The sequence below is a fragment of the Erpetoichthys calabaricus genome, chromosome 17 (assembly GCF_900747795.2).
Source record: "Erpetoichthys calabaricus chromosome 17, fErpCal1.3, whole genome shotgun sequence".
Classification (NCBI taxonomy): Eukaryota; Metazoa; Chordata; class Cladistia; order Polypteriformes; family Polypteridae; genus Erpetoichthys; species Erpetoichthys calabaricus.
Genome location: NC_041410.2, coordinates 12829855 through 12855098, shown reverse-complemented (window position 1 = coordinate 12855098; position 25244 = coordinate 12829855). Strand labels below are relative to the sequence as shown.

The 25244-nt window shown below is 43.1% G+C and overlaps 1 protein-coding gene across 1 annotated transcript; it reads left to right on the top strand.

Annotated features, from left to right (window-relative positions):
• The first annotated feature begins 966 nt into the window (after window positions 1-966).
• slc24a5 (solute carrier family 24 member 5) lies at window positions 967-25040 on the top strand. The gene is made up of 10 exons (XM_051920700.1): window positions 967-1141; window positions 1193-1354; window positions 4620-4799; window positions 6780-6863; window positions 6963-7066; window positions 9453-9553; window positions 11313-11596; window positions 13742-13948; window positions 23171-23272; window positions 24701-25040. The coding sequence occupies exons 2-10, from the start codon at window positions 1201-1203 to the stop codon at window positions 25021-25023; spliced, it is 1539 nt and encodes a 512-aa protein (XP_051776660.1). The 5' UTR covers window positions 967-1141; window positions 1193-1200; the 3' UTR covers window positions 25024-25040.
• Window positions 25041-25244: the final 204 nt, after the last annotated feature.

The following is a 25244-nucleotide window of genomic DNA, read 5'->3' as shown; positions in this document are numbered from 1 at the left end:
CTAGCAACATGGAAGGTGGTATTGTGGGAGAAGCCAAAGGTGCATTTAAGGGCCATACCCCGCTGTCGGGCCTAAACTGGCTGAATCCATTTATTCATTTCTTGCACCCACCGGGTTCTTACAGTATTCAAAAGTAATTTTAAATGATCATCAAGATACATAAAAGAGAGAGGGGAACCATGAAAACCTCTGACCCTAAGAATCAAAATTATATTGAGAGAATTCATTAACCAAAAAAAAAAAAAAAATAAAATAACAAAACCAGTCCATAATTCCAAAATCTTAGTCGAGGTAGAATTGGAGCTTGAGAGGATCTGCCAGGAAGAACTGGACAAACTGCCCAAATCAAGGTGTGCAAAGCTTGTAGAGACTTATGTAAGACGACCTGAATCTGGAATTGCAGTTAAGGGGGCTTCCACAATGTACTGAATTAAAGGTCTGAATACTTCTAGGAATTAGAGATTTCAGTTTTAGATTTTTAAGAAATGTGCAAACCTGTCTGAAGACATGTGTTCACTTTGTCATTGCCTGTAGATTGATGGGCTAAAACGTCAAATGTTTCTATTTCAGATGAACTCCACATCACAATAAAGTGTGCAGAAAGTGAAAGGGTCTGAATACTTTTAGAATCCAGTGTATACTGAAATGCACATGGATTCAATCAGTTAGCTGAAAATGCGATTGGGATATTTAGAAGATTTTTCAGACTGTTACAATGTAAAGTAAGTTACTCAGAGGTTCAGATATCTGAATGGCCGACGCTGAAATGCATTTTAAGTCACCTGAAGTTCAGCTTGAGATCTCTCCAAATGGGGATCTTCTCCTGTGATTCTTTCGAGAAGCACGGCATCTATGTCTTTGGTTTTTGCGCCGTGTCAAACTTGTTACACAACAGCAAGTCTGATTGGCTGCCTAATTGGCTCTTGGCACCGAACGCACTAATTAGGCCGTGTCCCGTGATCGTGGGCGGATAGAACGAGAAAGGAGGGGCCGGGGGAGCGAAGCGCGAGGGAGTCCCGACGATGAGCTCCAGTGCATCCCGCTGTCCAAGACAGAGACCTTAGCGGACAATGGGATTGTGTGAATCACATCGCTGGCCTGCCGTCTGAAGAGCGACTTTTACGGGATTGGTATTGCAGCAGTCGGCGAGGGAAACTTGGGAGAACAGATCGTCGGTGCGCAGTAATCACAGGATTGGCGATGCTTCCCCTATCGGACCGTAGGAGGACGAGATGTCCCGTCTCGTTGCACGTTGCCTGTCTGTCTCTTGCGGTTTACGGTGTCGTTCATTTTTTCTACAAAGTGGCAGCAACTTCTGGGACTCCACGCGTCGCTCGAGTACGTCGAGACTTGGGTCAGTTGTTTGACTATCTAAATTATTATTTCTAGGAATACCGGGGGGGATTTCTGATAGACTTCACCGCACAAAGAGGCTCTGGCAGGAGCAACAGGTAGGCTTAACTCAGAGAAGCGAATGGATCGTCTAATAACGAGAAGAGGCAAAAAGCTCCTTTGGAACCCCGACTTGTTTTGTTTCCGGTGTGGTAAAACTTCAGGGAAATAAAGTCATCGAAGAGTTTTTTCGTGTGCCGAATGTATCAATGTACGAAATAAACGCGATGGAAATAGCGAAGAATGCACACTCTAAATATGGCTGCAGTTTTGCAGGATGTCTTTATTAATTCATCCACCCTGCCCTTCATATTCTGAATATTTCTTTTTTTCCTTTACAGCAAAGTTTTAAAGTACGGAAATTTTCAGAAAACCTCAAGAACTAAACCTGGACGGGTCGGCAGTTCGGTGCGCAGCCTACTCCCGCACACATTAATAATGGATGCGTTGTAGGGACTCCGGTTAATCTTAACGTTAGTCTCATTGACATGGGGAGCGGAGACGGGCACGGTGGGGTTAGGATAGGAAGCCGTCTTCGTTGCTCTCCATTTATTTTTAACCCGCTTACCCATTCTGAAAATTCGGGGAGTCGGTGTTTATCCTGCCAGTACTGGGAACAAGTAAAGAAACGAAACACCGATGGACGGGACGCCAGTCATTGGTGGGCACCGTTGTGCAGGAGGGTCGACAGTCGGTGGTACATTCGCATCTTTAAACACTGAGGTGACAGTCCGAGTAGAAACTCGCAAAAACCCACTAAATTAATTAAAGCTGAAAAATCGGAAGGCTTTTTTTTCCTTGCTATTTATTTTTGTGTGTCTGTATAATTAGTTACGTAACAATTCCCTAACCTATATAAAATGTATTAAACGTGGTACAGTAAACAACCGATATACGCTGAATTTTTAAAGCAGACGTTTAATATTTAAATTCAGACTGATTTCATTCATTTTTTAGATCTTTGTGTATATACTTGACTATATATGTGTGTGTGTGTGTGTGTGTGTTCACATACAAATATAAGTTATCAAGATACCCTTAAATTGATTTAACACTATAGCCAAGACATTGTTTCTAATGGCTATTAATGCTTAATGAATTAAATGACCTTTTATTTAAATTTATAATTCGCACATAACTGCAAAGCCTCGTTTTCATCAACCATTCCTCCACTGTGCTGATGGTCCGCACCCTTCACTTATCCTTAGTCATTTGAAGTGCCAGTGGGTTATTAGAGAAACCTTTGTCACTGCATTAGCACCACTGACCGCTATCTTGGTTCATTTGGGTTGCAAGGTCCTGGCGTTCCTAAAGTGGGGGGGTTGTTCGGGTAATGATTAGTAGTGAAACGTTTTGCTTTTGACTTGAAGTGTCCCAAAGAGACTGCTTATGTATAGGGGTCTGTGCTACACCCCAGCTAAAGTCCAGTTCTGGGTTCAATTCAATGCAGGGATGCTGGACTCGGAGGCAGAGTTTCAAGGAAAAAGCCATTTGTGAAACTGATAAACACTTAATGGGCAAAAGAACACGGACAATGGACGGAAGATGACTGGAAAAAGCATAACATGGCCAGCACGCCCGAGTCGTCTTTTCACTGTTGCAGATGATCCTGGTATCTGACGTGTATTCAATGAAGAAGCCAACTGAGGAGCTGTAAGATGTTTGTTTCTCACACTACACACTCTGATGTCCTTCTCCATTTATGAAGTTGTCCAGCTGGGCCTTCCCCTTCTTTTTCTATCCTGGTCAGATCCACTTTCTTCTCTTCTCTCAACAGTGGCGTAGCGTAGTGGGGGCGGCAGCCCACCCCGGGTGGCACTTTTAGGGGGTGGCAAAATTTCACAATAAATAATAATAATATCTTGTAAAAATTTGAACCATACCTAAATAAGGGGGCGGCGGAATTTTCCTCCGCCCCGGGCGGCTGACACCCACGCTACGCTACTGTCTCTCAAGACAGTAATGGACATCTTGGTATGAAATTTTCAGGTTCTTGGGAACCTGTTACATGGAATAACCACCTTCATTGTGCAAGAAAAAGAAAACGGACAGACCTGTTTTTTGAGAAAGCGGTTTCATTATGGAGCCCAGAATTGAACTTTAGGGATGTCCGTACCTTGTAACCCAAGTGAACTGAATGACGGGATTTGGGGGTGCTAATGTAGTTCCGCAGGTTTCTCTAATAATAGGCAGTTAAACTCGACTAATTAAAGACACTGAAGGAATGGCCCCCAATAATGGGGCTTTGCAGTCCTATGTTGGGAGGGGGGATAGAAATAATCGGTCATTTCAAGCACTAGCAGCCATTAGAAACACTAGGAATGTTTTGATTCTATTTTATAAATTTAATTAAATGGTACCATGATTTAAAAAAAAAAAAATCTATTGAAACATGAAAATGTCTGGGCGTGTCAAGACTTTTGACTGGTGGTGGGTATTTGTGTGTGCGTAGACATTGTGATAAATAACCAAGCATTGACACACAAGGAGGTGTGGGGCAGCCTCCCATAGAAAGGGCTGCAAAATCGGGGTCTTTACAGACAAGAGTCCAACACAGGATGAGGTTTGGTGCCGACAGGGTGGGTTTTTAAAGGCGTAAGGAGGACGCGACGTCTTCAGGGGTGGAACCGGACGTGATGTCGTACGGCCCAGGCGGAGTTTCCCGCATTTGCTTTCTGTTGGATAATGTAGTGAGAAGTCAAGCAAAATGCCCCCCTTTATTGGATAACTGAACAGATTACAATATGCAGGCTTTCGAAGCAACTCGGGCCCCTTCTTCAGGCAAAAATGCAATACAGAAACTGGAGTTCCCTGTGTTTGTGTAGACACCTGGACAAAGACAGCACTGGGAAACCTTAAAGTGAGACATCTTAGATGTAAAAAAATTAAATCTCTTCAGGCTAAGATTCCAAGAAAGGGTCGGTGCAGTCTGCCACCCCCTGGTCCGACTGGGAATTACCTTTTGAGCCCTTTAGCTGCCTCCCATGCGCACGTGTGTGACAATATGCAGACTGTACACACACAGATACACACACTTTATCTGGAAATCTTACCTCTACCCATATCATATTCAGTATAATGTACACTTGTTAGTATTTTTAGTATTTTGGTGTACTTGTCAAGGCCCAATTGAATATGATAAATTGTATTATTTATGTCATTGTGTGTTGTATTACTGTATAATTAGAAGATATTAATAAATAAAATATATTTTTTTTTTTAATTAGGAAACCAAACCCACTGTGTGGCTCCTCCATCATCGGAATTTCCAGAAGCATTCTTCAATGAACAGGAAAGGAAAGATGGCGGAATCGTTATCCATTTCATCATTATATTTTACATGCTTTTGGCCATCTCCATAGTCTGTAACGACTACTTTTTGCCATCTTTAGAAATAATAAGTGAACGTAAGTGGTGTTTTATTCATTTTATTTATTTTCCTTCTTAGAAATTTGTAAGCCCACTGAGTAATTATTAGAGCCATACCACCTGCATTCCAGAAGAGCTCACTCACCTGAAGCTAATCCAGTACTTGGATGGGAGACCATCTAGGACAGGGCGTCCCCAACTCCGGTCCTGGAGGACCACCGTGGCTGCCGGTTTTCATTCTAACCCTTTTCTTAATTAGTGAGCAGTTTTTGCTGCTAATTAATTCCTTTTCCTTTCATTTTAATTGACTTGTTTTTAAGGTTTGCTGCCCTGAATTGCTTCATTTCTTTCCTTAAATGGCACCCAAACAGAAATGAAGTGTGAAATGAGTGAGCCGACAGGAGACCGGCGAAGTCAGGGCCTCAAACTCCAACCAATTTCGCTCCAACCAGTTGCTTCATTAGGCGCCGAGTCTTGTCATTAATTAAACCCGTTTTTTAATTCCATGGCTTGTTGCTGCTCTCATTGTGCAATGGCAGGCATTTCTAAAATTGTTGATTTTCTCTTTTCTAAGAGCTCTGGTCAGATGTTTAGGTGACCTCAGCCGATCAGCATTCCTGAGACCTTCACGTTTCTTTATTTTCAGATATTGTATGATGGACACCAGTTGTTTTGGCTCATTTTGTATCTCATTATTGTTTGGCTGCTAATTAAGGAAAAAGAAACAATTGAGGGGTCTGAGTCTTCAAGAGCAAGTCAAATAAAATGAATTCAAAAGAAGTTAATTAGCAGCAAAAATCGGTCACTCATTAAGAAAAGGGTGAGAATGAAAACCTGCAGCCACTGCGGCCCTCCAGGACTAGAGTTTGAGACCCCTGCACTACACCATAGTATGTGTATTTTAAAGAAATGAACTCCTTCACCACCTCAAGTGGACGAGATAATCAAATTTATGGAAGGCTGCTGACTAGCATTAAGGGGAAGGAAATCCAAGCACTGATGCAGACCACAAGAAGTAGGCTGAGGCCATCATCCCAGCGCCCTCCACTCTGCCACTTTATTAAGCTTAAAAGAAATCTTTTTATAGTCGTGTGTTGGCCGATGTTCACTCTTAATAACGGTTCTAAAATGGCACTTTATGGGGTGGTGTGTTTCCTCGTAGTTCTGTTGCTTGACGGAGGACCGTTTATTTACTTGGAGGGTCCTTTACACTTGACGTTGTGGGCTTTGAAAAGATTCTTGATATGCCGACGAAACAGAACTCTTGAATGTTGTTATAAGCAGGATACAAACGGCTCAAGAGAACTTGAACTGCGCCTGTGTGATTGGACGCAGCGGGAGTTCTTACAAAGTCGGGGAACCCACTGGGATCCAACAGATCATGTACGTATAGTGTTATGGATGGCGGCTGGTGCCATTACCTGACCGGGTCGCCTCCGTCATGGAAGGACAGGGGGAGATGACATACAAAGGGCATTATCTTCCCAACCCCCATCCTTCCATAACGGAGGCAACCCAGTCGGGTAATGGCACCGGCCGCCATCCATCACAGTCGATAGATCTTTTTGTCCCCAGGGTTATGTTCATGGTTATTTATGGAGGTTATTTTACAGATCTAAATGAGTAAAGTTTCTTTTGAGAACCAAAAATGGTTCTGCTATAGCATCTCTCTGAGAACCTCCGACACCTTTATTTATAAGAGTGTTGGATAAATTGATCCTGCGTACGATTTGTATGCGAGTGCAATCTGAGTTTGTGTACATGTTGAGGTATCCGTACGCGTGAATGGCATTCTTCATATGCAGCATATGCTGGTGCTATGTGTGTTTGAGTCCGTTTGCATTCCCAGTGCCATACTGTTAGGTGTGTAAGTAATAGATAACGTGTGTATATTTGTGTAGTAATGCACCTTGTTAATGGCGCCATGTAATGTGGGGTGGGCTCCTGCACCTCCTTGGTTTAAACTTTTAAACAGATTTTGCAAAATATTAATTCATAGAAAATTAATTATTTTTCAGGTCTTGGCCTTTCTCAGGATGTAGCCGGAGCGACGTTTATGGCAGCCGGCAGCTCTGCACCTGAATTAGTGACGACGTTTCTGGGTAATCTTACGGATGTTTAAAGTGGGAAGTGATTCTTCATCTGGGGTGTTTATGACTTTATTCTTGTGTATGTCTTTTTTTTTTTCTTTCTTTCTTTAGGTGTGTTTGTCACAAAGGGGGACATTGGAGTCAGCACCATCGTGGGGTCTGCAGTTTACAATTTGCTGGGTATTTGCGCGGCGTGTGGATTATTGGCATCCGTGGTATGTAGCGTGCCGAGTGATGGACTGATACACTGTGAAGGGCTTTTAAAAAGATGACATTTAGATCTGTTCTGCGTGTGGGTGGCTAGCGGGTGCAGTCGTTGGCACTCGAGTCTCACAGATGGGTTATTTTAAGTTAAATTCCGACCTCCCATTGTTTTGTGTTAGGTTTGCATTTTCTCTGTTTGTCTCTGTGACCACCCCCAAAAAGACACACATTTCCTGGGCCACTTAGTGCAACCTGCGTAAGTGTGCCATGTGATTGCTGGCACCATGTCCAGGGCCGTTTCCTGCCTCATGCCCATTGCTACCAGGATCAGCTCTGGCCTTCCACAACCCTGAATTGGCTTGAGCAGGTTAGGGAAGGAAATGTTATGTTTTGTATGTTGGGCACTGCCACTTCACAGTTGTTTTAGGGTCCAGCATTCACATTCCGGGCCTGGCACTGTTGGTGTTAATTTTGCCCTTTTGTCCCCCTGACTGCATGTTTTTTCTTCTGAATCCCAAGCACATATAATGTACACTTGAGGGCCAGCTCTAACTTGGTCTCCTATAAGTAACTGTGAGGGGGTGCTGCTGTCCCGTGTAGTGCTCCTTCCAGACCCAAAGGGGGGTAGGTATCCTCTTCCCCATGAAAATGGAGGAAAGGGTGGCTGTTCTATGTGGCATCTCCATCAAATCTGGCTTTTACCTTGGCCTCTTGGTGTTGGAGTTTGGCATCTCACACTGCTCACAACTGCTTTGCTTGGCAGGATTTGTATTGTCCCACTACACCAAGAGAGTGTTTTTGGGGTGTTGGTGAAAATGCATTGCATGTGTCTTTCTGACAGATGGTGCCTCACAGTCATTTGTAGTACTAAAGCACATTGCATCTTTCCAACAGATGGTGCAACACAGATATTCATAGTAATACAATGCATTGCATGTCTATTTCTGACAGATGGTGCCTCACAGACATTTGTAGTACTAAAGCACATTGCATCTTTCTAACAGATGGTGCAACACAGACATTCATAGTAATACAATGCATTGCATGTTGGTAGTCACTTTGGAAAGGCACTATATGATAGCCATTTGTTCACTAATGCCCATTTGTCCCTCAGCACTTACACTTGCATTCAGTTGGCCTCCTGATTCTACCCAAGAAATTGTCAACAAGTTTAGCAGTTCAGTTTTGTTCTGTGGTATAACCTTACGAGGCATTTATCAAGATCTAAAGGGAAAATGAAGCTTGTGTCTTTTGTTTAGTCATATTGGGGTTTGACGTGATCTTCAGCTGAACATGGCTGAGCTACCTTCCATGGCTGCCCCATTTGAAGATCAAAGCTATACATTTATACCCCCAAGTCACAGATGTCAAGTTTAACCGAGGTGTGCCTTGAGCTGAGCCGTGCCATGCGGCATGTGACCGTGACATCCTCAAGGTCTCCGCTAAAGGCATTCCGCTGGGCGGAGCAGGCAGGCCGATGCCAGGCTTCTTGGATTCTTATTCATGTTTCCCTGACTTGAACGTTACCTCTTTGTTAATAGTTGACACAAGTGAGTGATGAGCACACGCTTCTCTGTTTATGGCGTCCTGCAGGTTCATCTTCACAGTGGGCAAAGAACATCTGGGGTCCTATGACCAAAAGCCCACCCAGACCCCTCTGAGCAATGTATTGTACATCTAAAATTTAAAACAAGAAAATAATTTAAAAGAGAGGCTCGGCCTGCGTAGACGTCATCAAAGACAGGACCTCTGTGTTCTTCCTCCTTCCACCAGCCTAAGGGAATTCTGTCTAGAAGATGGTGGCACAAAGCCGTCTCCGGATACCAAGACGAGAAAACAAAAGAGAGCGTGATCAGTCACAAGTTTAACAAAAAAAAAAAAAGATTTAAAAAGTACGTTTTTAAGATGCAACTTAAACAACGGTACCGGGCCGGCCTGAGGTATCTCAGTAGCTGGATGATTCTGTCTTATTTGGAGCTTAGAAAGAAGTGGTGGGACTACTTTTAGTTATTTCTTCTATGTTTTGCTTTCGGAATAGCATGTCAAGCAGATCTGAGGTTACGATTGGGAATCAAAGTTGACAAACATGAAGGTGCGACGACATAAATGAATAAACGCCGGCCCCCCACTTCACCCTGAAATGCATACTTTACGATTCATAATGGATGGATCGATCATTAAATTCTGCCTGCCAGTCTGCGTGTATTTTTCATTGCAGTGTGAGTGGCACCCGCTTTGTTTTTCATGTTGCATGTCGTATTCCTTTTTTTGTTGCCTCATTTGTCTGCTGGCCATAAGAGCGACTCCTGAAGTGTTTAACAGCGAGTCAGACTCCGCCCCCTCCAGTTCATTGGCTGCACTAAGCACTGTGGGCGTTTTTCTTGATTTATCTTGCAGGTGTCCCGGCTGTCTTGCTGGCCTTTATTCCGAGACAGCATGGCGTATGCCATCAGCGTGGCAGCTATTATCGCCATTATTTATGACAATAAAATATACTGGTAAGAGTTGTGTTTTATTTAATTTTTTTTTTTTTTAATTAGCTAATTTCTTGCACCCGATGTTCGGAATTTTTAGGTTTGTGGAGTTTGCATGTTCTCCCTGTGGTCAAATGTGTTTTCTTATCCTTTCACTCCTCAATTTCAAAGTCATGCAGGTTACGTTGGTTGGCTACTATGATTTGTCCTGGTAGGAGTGAGTGTGCCCAGTGATAGACTGGCACTCCATCCATGGCTGTTCCTAGGGTGAAATGGGTGTTCACCTAGGGTGGCAAAGATTATTTTTGGGGTGGTTTGGGTGGCATGTTTTTTTTTTTGGCATATGTAGTCATTGGCATCTGGATGGGTGGCTAGGGGTGATGTTTGGTACCCGTAAACACCCCCCACACCCCACTTTTCAATCTTGCATTCTTGTACGACTCATGTGAAATTCCAAGGGGTGCCCTATCAAGCAACCCCCCCGCTCCTCAATCTTTCATGCAAGTGTGACTGCCAACTTGTCTGTCTCAGTTGTGTGGCTGTACAGAGGGGGTCCACCCAACACTCATTGATCCAACAGCTATATGTATCTCATTTAGGGGTCATCCCGTCCCACCCCCATCTCTCCCTGCCCGGATGTCAATCTCACATGCAGGTCCGACTCTTCGCTCTTCTGTTTTATTTTCATGGACCAGTTGTGTGGATGTACAACCACCCCCCCCCACTCCCCACAATAAGGGTCATAGATACTGCATCAGCAACAACAACAACATTTATTTATATAGCACATTTTCATACAAAAAGTAGCTCAAAGTGCTTTACATAATGAAGAAAAGAAAAATTAAAATAAGACAACATTAGTTAACATAGAAAGGAGTAAGGTCCGATGGCCAGGGTGGACAGAGAAAACAAAAAAAAAAAAAAAAACTCCAGAAAGCTGGAGAAAAAAAATAAAATCTGTAGGGGTTCCAGGCCACGAGACCACCCAGTCCTCTCTGGGCATTCTACCTAACATAAATAGTCCTCTTTGTAGTTAGGGTTCTCACAGAGTGACTTGATGCTGATGGTCATACAGATTTCTGGCTTTTAATCCATCCATCACTGTTGGAACATCATGGTGCTTTGGGTAGATGGTGGTGGCGCAAAGGAAACAGAAGAGAGAGTAGGGGTTAGTACAGATTTTGAATGAATAGTTAAAATATGAATTGGATATACAGAGTATCAGTGAAGTTATGAGAAGGCCGTGTTAATCATCATAAGCATCAGTGTGTAATGCCTTTGCGGACCATCCCCTCTTCCTGGTCTTTGGAGTAACACGTATAGCAGTTGCCTTCAAGACCCCATGATTTGTGTGCAACAGTTCCACTCTTGCCTTGGGAAGCAGATAAGCCACAGCCAACACTTGGGGGTCCATACTTTATACCCCGTCCTGCTGGCTTGCCATGATCCTAAATAATTAATGGATGCTTTTGGGTATCGCCCTGTTGCTCAAGGTGCCAGGGGCAGCAGAATGAAAGCAAACTGTTTCATTTTTTTTTCTTCACCCTAATTGAGCCACAGACCAACACTTTTTAGGACATAAAGAAAAATACAAATTCAGCACAACTTTGATTTTTTCTGCTTGTAATAGAATTTAACAATTTCCCACCAAAATGAAAAGAGCTGTTGTTGGGCACGGGGAGCGGCGCCATGACTCGATGGATCAGTAACCTTTTTTTTTTTTTTTTTTTCTCTCTCTCTCTCTCTATTCCCCCCCCCCCCACCCCCCTCCCTCACTTGTTAGGTTCGAGGCGGCCTCACTCTTGCTGATCTACGCCGTGTACATCGTCATCCTCTGCTTTGACATCCGCATCAATCAGTACATGATGAAGAAGTTCAGCCCCTGCTGTGCCTGCTTGGCCAACGCTCTGGAGGAGAACGGGGAGCAGCAGCCGCTGGTGGGCTGGAATGAGGAGAGCGGGCGGCTGGTGGGCAGGTACTCGCGGTCGGACAGCGGGATCTTTCAGGAGGACTCGGGCTACTCGCAGCTCACTCTCAGTTTACACGGCCTGCACGAGAGCCATGATGGTGAGTCACACTGGCACAGTTGGTCTCTATTTTACAGTATATATGGGCATATGGGGTCATAACTGTCCCCTATATAGCAACTTTCTCAGTACATGCCTTCCTGAATGCATTTCAGAAGTCTCAAAGGAACTTGGAAGCACAGTCTGCATTAAAAAAAAAAAAACAATTATAGCGCCTTTCAGGGTGTAGCCAGTTCCAAAGTTCTTGGCAGACTCCAGTGTTTACAATACAATAGAACTTAAACCAATAATGAATCAATACAGCAAATTAATGGGGAAAGGACTGCCTGATAGAGCTATGGAACAGGAGGTGTCAATTAATAATAAACTGATGTTTCATTTTTACTTTTCTGAATGCATGGCATTCCATAATACACTCCAGGGTTTAGGGCTTCCCTCTGAACTGCAATCGCAACAGATAAATCTTAACATTACTGTATATCGGGCCTTTCAAGAGTCTGCAGTGGTTATGGTACAATTTTTAGATACAAATTATTTTCCACCTTAATTAAAAAGTGTTTGTTCATCCTTCTGGTTGCTATGTCTGTCATTCCAACAAATGGCACATCAGACATTTGTAGTGCTAAAACGCAATGCATGCTTCCAACAGATGGTGCATCACAGACATTTCTAGTAGTAAAATGTACTGCATTTTTCTTTCCAACAGATGGTGCATCACAGACATTTCTAGTAGTAAAATGCATTGCATGTCTCTTTCCAACAGATGGTGCATCACAGACATTTGTAGTAGTAAAATGTATTGCATTTTTCTTTCCAACAGATGGTGCATCACAGACATTTCTAGTAGTAAAATGCATTGCATGTCTCTTTCCAACAGATGGTGCATCAGACATTTCTAGTAGTAAAATGCATTGCATGTCTCTTTCCAACAGATGGTGCATCACAGACATTTGTAGTACTAAAACACATTGCATGTCTCTTTCCAACAGATGGTGCATCACAGACATTTGTAGTAGTAAAATGCATTGCATGTCTCTTTCCAACAGATGGTGCATCACAGACATTCCTAGTAGTAAAATGCAGTGGATTCTCAATGATTGACAGGAGCCTGCTCAGCGCCCGTCGCTCTGCCACAGATGCCAAACTGTCCAGCTCCATGCCTACAATAGAGCCTGCCTTCCTCGCCACTTTGTCCAGGCGTGAGGCGTCCCTCCTCTTCTTTATGCTGCCTGCCCAGCACACCACCACGTAGAAGAGGGAGCTCGCCACAACCGTCTGATAGAACATCTGCAGATGTGCCATTTGCTGGAATGACTAAGACACAGAACATTTATTACCACAAATGTGTGTCATATGCCATCTGTTGGAATGACACATGCAATTTATTTTATTACTAAAAGCATTACAAAATTCACTAGATGATACACTGTAAATGTGTAGGTTGATTATTTTACATACAACCCGTCTTAAATGGGCAGCACAACTAGTTAAAATATATAATTAAATAGTGGATATACTGTATAGCACCCTTCATTATTCAAATCATCTCTAAATTGTTGTGCACAGTGGAGTGACTTTAATAAATGTTATACACAAGTGCCCATCCATTCATCCATCCCTTTTGTAAACCTTCTTTATCCGGTGTTGGGTTGCTATGAAGTAATATAGTGCCTTTCATAATTTACACCATCTTTTACTATTTTAGAAGCTCCCATGTTTAAGTTTGAGATGTATGATATTTTCTTTTTTGTTTTTAAAGTGATTTTTTTCCCCCACCCCCCATGATGCACTTTGCTTATAGGCCGGTATTTGAATCCTTTATATTTTGATATACTGTAGTTCCTTTCACCACACATACGCCACCTTAAACAGCAGTACAGAGTGAGGCGACTTTAACTTTTCAATGTCGGTGGTGGTTTGGAGATTTCCAAACTCTGTCTATGGACATTGGAGATGCGCTTTAATGCCATCCAGACACGTAGTGCTTGTTAATGGCAGGTGTAAAAGAGGGCTTAACCCATACCTGATCCCCTACACCTGCCCGTCCTTTTTGATTTGGACTAAATTTGATGTTTTAAACTTTGAACCTCCAGCCTGTTGCTACGCCTAAATCTCTTGTTGAGAAAGCCACAACGTCCATTGAACATCTGGCTGATGCTTTTATTTTTGATGTTCTCCCAAACAGATCACCCGAGTGTGTTCACCATGCCCGACGCGGACCTGAAGCGGGTGCTGTGGGTGCTGTCCTTGCCAATCGTGACTCTGCTCTTCCTGACTGTCCCCGACTGCCGGCGCCGTTTCTGGAAGAGGTGGTTTGTTGTCACTTTCTTCATGTCTGCTGTTTGGATTTCCGCTTTCACCTACGTCCTCGTGTGGATGGTGACCGTAGTGGGTAAGAACCGAAGGGCTGAAGGGTGGTCTATCAGTGAGTGGGTAACGGTGGCTGACTTTGGCTAAAAATTAAAAAATTCACCATTCAGTTCACAATCCTGATGATAGTATGCAAATTTGGGAGTAGGTGGGTGGAGACATCAAGTCAATTTGCATAATAGGCCCCACTGAGAGACACACCTGTGATGTCTGCCTTTTTGTGGGGTCACGCCCTGCCCTCCATGGAAGATGTTTCAAACTACGAGTGGAACACGCGGACCACCGGTCTGAAAATAAAAGGCAAGTGGAAAATGTGTGCACCGTGTCCTGGGGGGATTATCCATTGAGATAGTAGAGAATGTTGCTGTCAAAAATAAGGAGCCATTGATGCATCTTGTATGTTGGAAATAGTGGGCCTGGCGCTTGATTACAAAATAATATTTTGGATTCCTAATGTATGCATTGTGGTGAAGGGTTGACAAAAATGGGGGTAGTTTGGGGTGGCAACACGGCCCTCCCCACTTTAGTAACAAATCTGAAATGAAAATGACACTCTTAACGATAAACAAACAAGTCCCCCGTACCCAAGTGGCACCTCTTCACTCAGTCAGGCCGTTCGATTTTTCTGTAAACTGGGAGCTCACCACTCTGGATTGCCTCCATGGGCAACAATGTTTCCTTCCGGATGGTCGTCCATTTTGATGCCCTGGGACTGGAAAGGGGAGGTCAGCTGTGGAGGAAGAAAATGGTGAAGCTGTTTTAGTGGCAGCGCCCCCTCGTGGCCTGGGGTGGTGTTACATACCTGGGAAGAGCTTGGGTGGCACGGGTAATCAGCTTCTGTTTTTAATTGGACTCCTGGGCTAATTAAGTGAACTGCTATTTCCCAAGTTCTGTGTTTTGGGAACAATATAGAAATTAGAACACTAAGTTTGGTAAAAAATATATATAAAAATTAAAATGTACTAAGCAATTATATGGGAATGATGTCTTTTTTTCTTTTTAACAATATTTTCATCTTGATTTTCATTCTACTTTTCTAGGTGTTCTCATTGTTTAATTAATCCATTATTTATTAATTAGTGGGTCTGACGCTAAAGTAGCTGCAGCCTTTGATTATTCACTTTTGTTTGCCTGGGTGTCTGCTCTGCTCGTTTTCAATTGTCATTAATAAGATACAACGAAGGAGGAAATAAAATAGGATCGACAAAAGAGAGTTAAGCATTGAAATATTTAGTAAATATTTCTAAATCTCTTACAAATGTAAAAACCATACTGTGGTGCTTTTCTGAATGTAGAATAAGAGAGAAAATTTAAATGAGCTCTGCGTTATCAGGTGTTGTCACCGATTAAGGAGTCTGATGGGAACAAAAACCTGCAGCCACAGTGGAGCCCCTGACCTGGCGCCGAGGTGGGCGATGTCGGTCCTGGAGGGCCACAGTGGCTGCAGGTTGTTGTTTCTTAATGAGAAGTCAATTATTGCCGATGACGCACTTGTTGCTTAAGTGACATTTTGATGCTTCATTTTAGTGGTCTCGCCTGTTAAGGTTCCCCGCCATCGATTGCTTATTTCCATCTTAAACTGCTGCATTTACTGTTTTAATGGCTCCTTATTAGCAATAAGATGTAAAAGACAAAGCAGCCAGCAGTTCTCCAGCTAGCTTTTTTCCAATTACATCTGTGTGTGTTCATGATGCTCTGTTTGATTTTAATAAAACACTTAATAGAAAAAGGTGACAGACTGAAAATGATCTGATTTAGGCTTCAAATCATTTGGAGGATATCCTTGGAAAGGAAAAAACTACGATATAAGAACCTTACATGGCAGACTAACAAGCCCTAAAATTAAATAAGGTCTGCATTGCATTGTTGGAAAGACGCATGCGATACATTTTAATACTAGAAATCTCTGTGATGCACCATCTGTTGGAAGGACGCATGCGATGCATTTTAATACTAGAAATGTCTGTGGTGCACCATCTGTTGCAAAGACGCATGCGATGCATTTTAATACTAGAAATCTCTGTGATGCACCATCTGTTGGAAAGATGCATGCGATGCATTTTAATACTAGAAATCTCTGTGATGCACCATCTGTTGGAAAGATGCATGCGATGCATTTTTAATACTAGAAATGTCTGTGGTGCACCATCTGTTGGAAAGACGCATGCGATGCATTTTAATACTAGAAATGTCTGTGGTGCACCATCTGTTGGAAAGACGCATGCAATGCATTTTAATACTAGAAATGTCTGTGGTGCACCATCTGTTGGAAAGACGCATGCAATGCATTTTTAATACTAGAAATGTCTGTGGTGCACCATCTGTTGGAAAGACGCATGCGATGCATTTTAATACTAGAAATGTCTGTGGTGCACCATCTGTTGGAAAGACGCATGCGATGCATTTTAATACTAGAAATGTCTGTGGTGCACCATCTGTTGGAAAGACGCATGCGATGCATTTTAATACTAGAAATGTCTGTGGTGCACCATCTGTTGGAAAGACGCATGCGATGCATTTTAATACTAGAAATGTCTGATGTACCATCTGTTGGAAAGACGCATGCGATGCATTTTAATACTAGAAATGTCTGTGATGCACCATCTGTTGGAAAGACGCATGCGATGCATTTTAATACTAGAAATGTCTGATGTACCATCTGTTGGAAAGACGCATGCGATGCATTTTAATACTAGAAATGTCTGTGATGCACCATCTGTTGGAAAGACACATGCAATGCATTTTAATACTAGAAATGTCTGTGATGCTCCAGTTACACTAATACTAGCCATGGCCTGTGCCACTTTTGAAGTCACAATCTCTCTTTGACTGTTCACATTAGTCTTCTGTGGCCCTCTCAATAGACCCCCAAAGGGTCAATTTTTTATCAAATGCTTTGGGAGTCTTTGTCTGCCTCCTTGAACCTTCCCAGGCTTGTTGAAGTCGAACACGAGTGTTGTTGTCAATTTCACGCATGACTTGAGGACTATTTGGACTGTAAGACACGTCCACACCATTGCCCAAGTAACGCTGTTGGCACCAAGTAAACCTCGGGTCTGATGTGTGACTCGTCTACACTGTTGCCCAGGTAACACTCGGGTCTGACACTTATGTAAGACACGCCTCTACACTGTTGCCCGAGTAACACTTGGCACTGACACTGTTGGCACATTTACAGTCTGAATAGTCCTTTGGTCTTACATGAGACACGTCAACACCATTGCCCAAGTAATGCTTGGCACTAAGTTAACCTCTGGTCTTATGTGAGACGTGTCTACACTATTGCCCCAGTTAGGACCCCTGTTCCTGATAATTCCGGACCCCATTATCACTTTGCCATTTAAAGCGCCAAATGGCATCCAGTAAAATGGGAGAATTTCCAAAGGGGTGAATACTTTTGACATGTGCTGTAGCACTCATGTACAAGAGGCCTAAACGCGTGGGAGTGAGCGGACTGCGTGCTCAACAAAGAATAAACCGGAATTACGAGGCCTAAATCAACAAACCTGTCGCAGACCCCCCAACTTTTGTACAGCAGACCCCAGCAAACGTAAAGCAGCCGCCTAAAGACCACTGCGCACTTGATGCTTCGGCGTGGTCTACTTAATAATTTCCTTCTGACCTTGGGCAGGAATCTCTCCCTCCATTCTGAAGTCATATGTCAGTCGTCGGCGGCGGGGGGGGGGTTTGGGGGGTAGTGGGGGGGTTTGGATTAGCGGTCGTGTTGCCCTTGAGATACGGCAAAAAAAAAAAAAACTCATGTGATATCAAGTGACAGGCTGAAGCATAAGAGGATTATTATCTCTCTCCTCGGCAGAAATGTTCACATGGTGGGCGCTCAAGGCGTGATGCTGGGGCCGCCTTTACCTGGTGGGCTGCTGCTGCTGCTTCTTCTTCTTCCCCAGGGCTGCTGTCCTTACATGAATGACCTCCTTTAAATATAAAAGCATATGGCCAGCCCTGTCCCAAGTAACTTGGGGTGCAATGAGGCCACAAAAGTGAGCTTTCACGTCCATTCTGCACACCACTTAATCCAGTCTGGCATCACTCGGACCAGAGCCCAGTCTGCTTAGAAGCCAGCGAGGATGAAGAGCCAGTCCAGTCCACCACAGGGCAGACATACTGCAATCGCCACTCAACACACAATGGGAGGTCTGCAAGTCAAAAGTAGGCCTTATGAGAAGGACACAGCAGTCGGAGAGGACTCTAAGGTATCAACAATATGCAGAAGACATGAAGAAGGCTAACAATGTCAGGTTATATAGCGCCTTGCTGTGTGGAGTACAAGTCACTGGAGGTTCTGCTCAACCTTTATAACACGCTGGTGAGGCCTCATCTGGAGTCCTGGGTGCAGTTTGGGTCTCCAGGCTCCAAAAATGACATAACAGCACTGGAGAAGGTCCAGAGAAGAGCAACAAGGCTGACTCAGGGCTACAGGGGATGAAACTGAATGCCAGTAAATGTAAAGTACGACACGTAGGAAGTCAAAATGTGAGGTTTGAATACACAACGAGAGGTCTGATGAATTGTGAAGAAAGATCAGAAGAGCTGAACCTTCTCAGTTTGAGGAAAAGGAGACCTGATGTGTGGACTAAAGTCCAATTAATGCTTTATAACACACCAGTGTGGTCTCATCTTTAGTCCTGGGTGCAGTTTGGGTCTCAGGGCTACAAAAAGGACATAACAGCACTAGAAAAGGTCCAGAGAAGAGCGACGAGGCTGATTCAGGACTACAGGGGATGAGTTAGGAGGAAAGATTAAAAGAGCTGAGCCTTTACAGGAGATGAAGAGGAGACCTGACTGAAGTGTTTAAAATTATGAAGGGAATCAGTTCAGTGGATCGAGACGGTGACTTTAAAATGAGTTCATCAAGAACACGGGGACACAGCTGGAAACTTGTGAAGAGGAAATTTCACACAAATATTAGGAAGTTTTACTTTACACACAGAACAATAGACACGAGTGATAAGTGACCAAGTAGTGTGACACACAGGAGGACTTTAGGGACCTTTGAAAACTCGACTTGATGTTATTTTTAGAAGAATTAAGTGGGCAGGACTGGCAAGCTTTGTTGGGCTGAATGGCCCGTCCTCGTCCAGATTGTTGTCATGTTAACCAAACGCACGGCCACATCTTTCTAAGATTTGTTGAACAAACCCCCTCAGGAATGTGGAGAACAGGAAAACTCCACATGGACAGCAGCAAGGTTGGAGTTTGAACCCAGAACTCTTCAGAAATCAAGCAGCAGGTCTAACCACTGTGCCACCCTGCCTCCCTCCAGAGTGGTGCTGCACGGAAATATTTCAGAACGACTTGAGCAGTGCCCAAACTGTGTTGTACTTTCTCAACTATTCTTGAAATATTGGGGGGGGGGGGGCGGCTTCTACACTGGACAGAAAACAACATGCAGACTCCAAGGTGGGCACAAGGGTCCAGGCACATGTGTTTAAGGCTGAGGGGCAAACGGAGCTTCTCTACTGGTCATAGCAGAGGATCGGCTTTTGATGAACTTTGCGTTTGTCTACTTATGGCTATTTTTTTTTTTCTTCTTGTTGTTCTTATTCTTCAAGGTCAGTAGTTCTTAAGGGTGGTCCGGGGAGACCCCCTTGTGATTGCAGGTTTTTATTCCAACCATTTTCACACCGCAGGGGGTCAGTTTTGGTTGTAAGTAATCCAAGTGTGTTTAGTTGGCCATATTTCTTAGCAATCGTAGCCTACTGTTCTGAAAGCAAAATTATGTCTAGACATTGAATTATATTATATTATAAAATATACATACACACACACATATACATACACAAAATATTTTTATATATACAGTGGTGTGAAAAACTATTTGCCCCCTTCCTGATTTCTTATTCTTTTGCATGTTTGTCACACAAAATGTTTCTGATCATCAAACACATTTAACCATTAGTCAAATATAACACAAGTAAACACAAAATGCAGTTTTTAAATGATGGTGTTTATTATTTAGGGAGAAAAAAAATCCAAACCTACATGGCCCTGTGTGAAAAAGTAATTGCCCCCTTGTTAAAAAATAACCTAACTGTGGTGTATCACACCTGAGTTCAATTTCCGTAGCCACCCCCACGCCTGATTACTGCCACACCTGTTTCAATCAAGAAATCACTTAAATAGGAGCTGCCTGACACAGAGAAGTAGACCAAAAGCACCTCAAAAGCTAGACATCATGCCAAGATCCAAAGAAATTCAGGAACAAATGAGAACAGAAGTAATTGAGATCTATCAGTCTGGTAAAGGTTATAAAGCCATTTCTAAAGCTTTGGGACTCCAGCGAACCACAGTGAGAGCCATTATCCACAAATGGCAAAAACATGGAACAGTGGTGAACCTTCCCAGGAGTGGCCGGCCGACCAAAATTACCCCAAGAGCGCAGAGACGACTCATCCGAGAGGTCACAAAAGACCCCAGGACAACGTCTAAAGAACTGCAGGCCTCACTTGCCTCAATTAAGGTCAGTGTTCACGCCTCCACCATAAGAAAGAGACTGGGCAAAAACGGCCTGCATGGCAGATTTCCAAGACGCAAACCACTGTTAAGCAAAAAGAACATTAGGGCTCGTCTCAATTTTGCTAAGAAACATCTCAATGATTGCCAAGACTTTTGGGAAAATACCTTGTGGACTGATGAGTCAAAAGTTGAACTTTTTGGAAGGCAAATGTCCCGTTACATCTGGCGTAAAAGGAACACAGCATTTCAGAAAAAGAACATCATACCAACAGTAAAATATGGTGGTGGTAGTGTGATGGTCTGGGGTTGTTTTGCTGCTTCAGGACCTGGAAGGCTTGCTGTGATAGATGGAACCATGAATTCTACTGTCTACCAAAAAATCCTGAAGGAGAATGTCCGGCCATCTGTTCGTCAACTCAAGCTGAAGCGATCTTGGGTGCTGCAACAGGACAATGACCCAAAACACACCAGCAAATCCACCTCTGAATGGCTGAAGAAAAACAAAATGAAGACTTTGGAGTGGCCTAGTCAAAGTCCTGACCTGAATCCAATTGAGATGCTATGGCATGACCTTAAAAAGGCGGTTCATGCTAGAAAACCCTCAAATAAAGCTGAATTACAACAATTTTGCAAAGATGAGTGGGCCAAAATTCCTCCAGAGCGCTGTAATAGACTCATTGCAAGTTATCGCAAACGCTTGATTGCAGTTATTGCTGCTAAGGGTGGCCCAACCAGTTATTAGGTTCAGGGGGCAATTACTTTTTCACACAGGGCCATGTAGGTTTGGATTTTTTTTTCTCCCTAAATAATAAAAACCATCATTTAAAAACTGCATTTTGTGTTTACTTGTGTTATATTTGACTAATGGTTAAATGTGTTTGATGATCAGAAACATTTTGTGTGACAAACATGCAAAAGAATAAGAAATCAGGAAGGGGGCAAATAGTTTTTCACACCACTGTGTGTATATAGAGATATATATATATATATATATATATATATATACTGCGGTGGGTTGGCACCCTGCCCGGGATTGTTTCCTGCCTTGTGCCCTGTGTTGGCTGGGATTGGCTCCAGCAGCCCCCCGTGACCCTGTGTTCAGATTCAGTGGGTTGGACAATGGATGGATGGAGAAATAAGATTCTCTGGTCTGATGAGACCAAGATAGAACTTTTTGGCCTTAATTCTAAACGGTATGTGTGGAGACAACCAGGCACTGCTCATCACTTGTCCAATACAGTCCCCACAGTGAAGCATGGCGGTGGCAGCATCATGCTGTGGGGGTGTTTTTCAGCTGCAGGGACAGGACGACTGGTTGCAATCGAGGGAAAGATGAATGCGGCCAAGTACAGGGATATCCTGGACAAAAACCTTCTCCAGAGTGCTAAGGACCTCAGACTGGGCCGAAGGTTTACCTTCCAACAAGACAATGACCCTAAGCACACAGCTAAAATAACGAAGGAGTGGCTTCACAACAACTCTGTGACTGTTCTTGAATGGCCCAGCCAGAGCCCTGACTTAAACCCAATTGAGCATCTCTGGAGAGACCTAAAAATGGCTGTCCACCAACGTTTACCATCCAACCTGACAGAACTGGAGAGGATCTGCAAGGAGGAATGGCAGAGGACCCCCAAATCCAGGTGTGAAAAACTTGTTGCATCTTTCCCAAGAAGACTCATGGCTGTATTAGCTCAAAAGGGCGCTTCTACTAAATACTGAGCAAAGGGTCTGAATACTTAGGACCATGTGATATTTCAGTTTTTCTTTTTTAATAAATCTGCAACAATTTCAAAAATTCTTTTTTTTGTCTGTCAATATGGGGTGCTGTGTGTACCTTAATGAGGAAAAAAATTAAATGATTTTAGCAAATGGCTGCAATATGACAAAGAGTGAAAAATTGAAGGGGGTCTGAATACTTTCCGTACCCACTGTATATACACACATATATATATATATATATAATATATAAATAAATACTAGAGGCTTTGCCCCCTGCTTGCCAGTCACTTCCCATCTCTGCCGCACACGTCTGTGGATTTCACTTTCACCAAACAACAAATCTTTTCATTCTCGTTCACTCGCCTCCTCATTGTGTATAAACTCTGCTCTTCCCTGTTGGCAACACGAATTCGACCATCTACAAGTCTCCGACTTAAAGTTTAAATCTGAACAGTACCTTTGATCTCTCTTCGCTGTTCTGTTATTTCACAGACTAATTTCCGTTAGTAAAAGACCGCATTACCGCAAACATTTATTTTTTTTGACACATTTGAATATTAGCACTTCCATTATCTCTAATCTGCTCTTCATGTGTATTGTGCCAAGGTTTTTGAATTCTTTTACGACGTTCTACTTTTTCATCTACTCTTTGTCTTTTATTTCCGGCCCCAGGCATTGTTAAATCTCTTGGCACAAAGTCTCGTCTCACGGGACATGATCTCTCTGAAAAAGTCACGTCTCGTCCCAGGATTTTTAAATTATATATATAATTTGTTATCTGACTAACGTCATGTAAACCAGGTGACAAAAAGCTGCAATCCAATTGGCTCCCCAGTGTAATCACATTTGAGGTGTTTTCAGTATGCAAAACTAAGAGGCCAGTAAACGAAACAATTCAAATAATTACAAGTACGACTGACTCGCTGGAATAAAAGCTACAGTCGCAGGGGTGCACCGGGTCTGAACAGGAGGAGCCCCCCCAGGTCCCTTATTAATTTGTTTAGTAAGCCACTAACTTGTCTCGTCTCCTCTTCATCTTTTTAAATTGCAGGTGAAACCCTGGGGGTTCCAGACACAGTCATGGGGCTCACGCTCTTGGCAGCAGGAACCAGCATTCCTGACACCGTGGCAAGTGTCCTGGTGGCGAGAGAAGGTAATTCTTCTAGTCGGGGGTTTGGGGTGAGCTGTGTATTCAGGGTTTTCTTTTTTAAATTTTTATAAAAAGGCTAAGAATTACACACGTCGAAACACCTCATAGTATGACATGCTGGCAGAGTGCGAACTTTATTTTTTTAACCTCTGTATTCACAGACCAAGACAAAGAAACCATTTTCAGTGCCAGCCTAACAGCAGGTTTTCTGTACTAAAATGTTAAAATATTACATTTTTAACACCCCCATGACTTTAGCAGAAACACACACTTTACTGTTCTCTTATTGCAATTTATCCAAATGGGGGGAAAAAAAAGTAGACTTCCACCCAACCGCAGGCCCAAGTTGGGGTGAAAACGTCCAGTTTTGGGGCTTTTACAGCAGGACTCCGGTGCATTTAGAACTTGGGCCATTTCACAAGTGAGCCCATTCAGCTTCATGCCAGTTAGCGTACCCCTAAACTGGGGGGGGGTCTCCTGATTTCACTCCATGAATCCCGATCAAACTACCCTGGGACTACTTTCAGAGAACCCTACTAAATAATCTTATTGATTTTACTCTTTAACTGCTCCAGGACCAAAGGCACTTAACACTGACATTTGTGGCACTTTGTGATTTCAGAAGTGTCTTCTTTTTATATTTGGTATTTTTCAACTCCGTGTCATTTCTTCACAAAATATTGTGTGGTAATTAATGTGTTTGCTGTAGATTACAAAATAACACTGGCATGTTATGCTGCTGTTGCATAAAGACTGAAAACTTTACGCCCAATCACACTTTTGAGTATTCATCAGCCTTCCACTAACATCAGCACATTTGTGTTAAACGGCTCCTCCGTGTTATTTTTGAACCAAACCCCAGTATTATGGGATTGAGCCATTTTAAAAGACATCAAAAGTGCACCATCGCGGTAAACACTTCATGCCACATAGTTGGCTTTTGTTTTAATATTCTTCTGCATGTAAGCAAATGAAAATGTACCCTGAACACGTGAGAGAGTAGTAGAAATATGAAATTGATCATTTCCTGACCTTTTTGTTGTCATAAACGTGACAAACCCAAGGCAGGTTTTCTTTGGTGGCACAGTGGTAGAGCTGCTGCCTCGCAGTAAGGAGACCGGAGTTTGCTTCCCAGGTCCTCCCACTGTCCAAAGACATGCAGGTCCTTAGTGTGTGGTGGGATTGGCTCCAGCAGACCCCTGTAGTTAGGATATAGCAGGTTGGATACCTTCAGTTGTTTTCCAGTGGTTCCACCATTGCTACCATAGACTCTATTGTGTCAGTGTGGGAGAGTTAGAATAGTAGAAACTAAGAAGTGACACCATGTTTGTGACGAAATAACCAAAACTTACATGTGGGGTGTTTAGAACTATTTAACTTTAACAGAACATGATGTAGTGCATCATTAAGTTGCATTTGCTTGCCTTTCAGGAAAGGGTGACATGGCCATGTCCAACATCGTAGGATCCAATGTGTTTGACGTCCTGTGTCTCGGGTTACCGTGGTTCATCAAAACGGTGTTTGTGGACAATTCCTCACCTGTCCAAGTGAACAGCACAGGCTTGGTGTACACGGCCTCAGCTCTGCTCCTCTCCATTGCATTTCTTTTTCTGATTGTGCACCTGAACAAGTGGAAATTGGATAAAAAACTTGGAGCCATTTGCTTAGTACTGTACTTTGTGTTTGCTGTATTATCCATTTTGTATGAACTTGGAATAATTGGAACCAACCCAATTGTAGCCTGTAGTGATTGAAATTAAATTACCAAAGTCATGAATGTCTGGAACCTCATTGAATCCCTGCACTAAGTTTTGAAAAAAAATCAAATTATAAAGTATGTAACGTCACTTTCATTAATCACTGATTACATTCAATGCCTACAACGTAGGTTCTTGATACCAATGGGGAGGAAGGGGCAGATCCTGCAGCATACCACCTTGACATTCAGTGCCCACTTTCCAGGAAGTAACTTAAT

Bases quoted from the DNA above. Each gene is read 5' to 3' on its own strand.
- slc24a5 (XM_051920700.1), top strand. From the start codon at position 1,201: ATGCTTCCCCTATCGGACCGTAGGAGGACGAGATGTCCCGTCTCGTTG. The intron at 1,355-4,619 runs GTCAGTTGTTTG...TTTTTTAATTAG, and splicing joins TCGAGTACGTCGAGACTTGG to GAAACCAAACCCACTGTGTG. The intron at 9,554-11,312 runs GTAAGAGTTGTG...CTCACTTGTTAG, and splicing joins TATGACAATAAAATATACTG to GTTCGAGGCGGCCTCACTCT.